Source organism: Sinocyclocheilus anshuiensis, unplaced genomic scaffold (genome assembly GCF_001515605.1).
Source record: "Sinocyclocheilus anshuiensis isolate Anshui unplaced genomic scaffold, SAMN03320099.WGS_v1.1 scaffold491, whole genome shotgun sequence".
Taxonomy (NCBI): Eukaryota; Metazoa; Chordata; class Actinopteri; order Cypriniformes; family Cyprinidae; genus Sinocyclocheilus; species Sinocyclocheilus anshuiensis.
In genome coordinates, this window is record NW_015551041.1 from 1,276,165 (window position 1) to 1,278,687 (window position 2,523).

At 36.3% G+C, this 2,523-nt stretch overlaps 1 protein-coding gene across 1 annotated transcript in view; it reads left to right on the forward strand.

The window, feature by feature from the left end:
• The window catches only part of LOC107661477 (dynamin-1-like protein), a 14,323-nt gene that overhangs the window by 1,800 nt on the left and 10,000 nt on the right, over positions 1 to 2,523 (forward strand). The window contains 3 exon segments of the mRNA XM_016451090.1: positions 728 to 872; positions 1,237 to 1,272; positions 1,795 to 1,841. Of these exon segments, the coding sequence (XP_016306576.1) occupies positions 728 to 872; positions 1,237 to 1,272; positions 1,795 to 1,841 (228 nt within the window).

Consider the following 2,523-nt stretch of genomic DNA (forward strand, 5'->3'; position numbering starts at 1 on the left):
TGCCGGTACGAGACTCGAACCCGCAACCTTTGGGTTATGAGTCCAACTCTCTAACCATTAGGCCACGACTTCCCCATATAGTGGTTAATATGAAGCTCACATTTGAGGAGGAAAAAAAACTTCAATTTTATCCAGAGGCCCAAACTGAGCAAATATTCAATTTAATGCTGATCTTATTATTTATATAGCTAAAACATAGTGATGAGATTGAAATGAGATTATTTAATGCTGTATAACAGACTATTAAAATGCATAACAATATCAGTTGTCACACTTTATCTCCCAATAATATGTCTTAGTAAGATGATATTTAAATGCTTGGTTTAATAATTAAAGCTGAAGTTTTTATTGTGGGGCAAAACATAATGCAATGCAATACAATGATGATTAAGGGATGAAAAGCTAAATGTTTCTCAAAGATTACAATTAGACTAAAAGGCTTTTTACTTTCTGAAACGTATAAACTAACAGTCAGATGGCAGAAGGCATGTAGTAGATTGTGTATAACAGGTTTTTTGACAGTTTTGATCATGTTGATCATTTAGAGGCTTTAGAAATTCAAATATGATGCAGTAGGGTTAAACTGTCAAGGTACTGGTTTGATCAACAGTGAACTTTTAGTTGCTTCAATCATATTTTTTTCTTAACTAGGCCTAAATGTTCAGAAATCCAGGTGTATTTAGTCAGTACTGACTTTCTTTGTTTTTGTGGATCATCTCAATCACAGAGCAGCGGGAAGAGTTCAGTGCTGGAGAGTTTAGTTGGCAAAGACCTCCTGCCCCGTGGGACGGGCATCGTCACCCGCAGGCCTCTCATCCTCCAGCTGGTGCACGTAGACCCAGAGGACAAAAGAAAGACCGGCGAGGAGAACGGTATCTGCTTTTTTCTAATTGTATTTCAGAAAAGCATGAATTAATGACCTGCAGTGTGTGTCTGTGGGATTTAGGTTTCTCGGTGCTGCTTTGTTTCTAATTTGGTTGCTCAATCAATGGCGATGCAGTGGTGTCAGGTACTAAGTCAAAAGAGAAAGGGAAAGGTAGTGATCCGAGTCAATTTATTCCTGTGTGCTGTTTGTTTAAATAAAATATGTGAAAAAAACGAATCTAGTTCATAAGTATCCATCGATGAAGCTTTTAGCATGGGCGTCTCTGCATTTGTGTGGTTCTGGCTACTCTAGAGTCCTATAAAGACTGCATTGCTGCAGGCTAACCCTCTGTCATCTCTCTTTAAACACAGACCCCAATGTGTGGAAAAATGGGCGCCTTTACAAAGGTCTCCTTTTCCTTGTTCCTTGCCCTTTTGCTTGTGTTGAGCAGCTTTGTGCTTTTCCTCATCCTGCTTCCATTATTTGATTATAAGCTTTGGTTACGCTGCAGTGGCTTAGCTTAAACAACCCAAGACTGAAGAATTTAGTGTACAATCCAGTTTCAGTTTCAGATTTGAAGTGGTGAGTATGAGCGATTTGGGACTCTGAATGTCTGTTTACTTACTAATAACTCACTAACAGTCATCAATTGTTATTTAAATGTCACCATGTAGTGAAGATTCAAAGTCTTTATTAGGACAGTGTGTGTAAGAATAAGCTAGTTATGCTGTGCTACCCACAATGCACTGCGCTTGGCCTTTGTTTTGTAGCAGTTTTTGTTTAATTTGCTGTACTGGTGCTTTTGAAAAATTTTGTTGTGGAACAAAAGCCTATCCTACTTAGCAGAGTAAACTGTCCGAAGAAAGTAAAAGTTATGTGACCTAGTATTGTGTCACTGATAATGTCACTGTCAATGTTGTTTCCCACAGGAGTGGATGGAGAAGAGTGGGGGAAATTTCTACACACCAAAAACAAGGTATGGAAAGCAGTACAACAGATATTCAGAGAAAGAATTCACAGTCATCTACATAACAAACATGTGTGACCCTTTGAATTTTTTAGGCGTCCATTATGAACTATCAATTGCATGGATAGTTTATATTTATAAACATTTTTTCTCATGAAAAATTTCCACCTAAATCACATACACTCATGAATTTGTTCTTAAAGTTGTTCTAAGGTTAATGAATTGGGAGTATTCCAATTCCATATAAGGGAATTTTCACACAAACCTGTCACTCTTGGCAAAAACTGATTTACTGGTGCTTTTATTAGCCAGCTGTACAGTACATTTAAGATTAAGTATTTAAAGGGGTCATATGATGCGATTTCAATTTTTCCTTTCTCTTTGGAGTGTTACAAGCTCTTGGTGCATAAAGAAGATCTGTAAAGTTGCAAAGACTAAAGTCAAATTTAACATGTTTATAAGGCCAATAAGTATTTTGTGTTCAAATGGTTTCAGTTGTTACTTCTTGATAAATTTCGTATTAAGTACCAATTTTAGTACCAAATTTTAGTAAGTTATTGATGATTCATGATTTAAAATTAAGTGTGTTTAAGATTGAATATTTAAGATTAAGTATCTGTATAACTGTGTGTGTGTGTGTGTGTGTGTGTGTGTGTGTGTGTGTGTGTGTATATATATATATATATATATA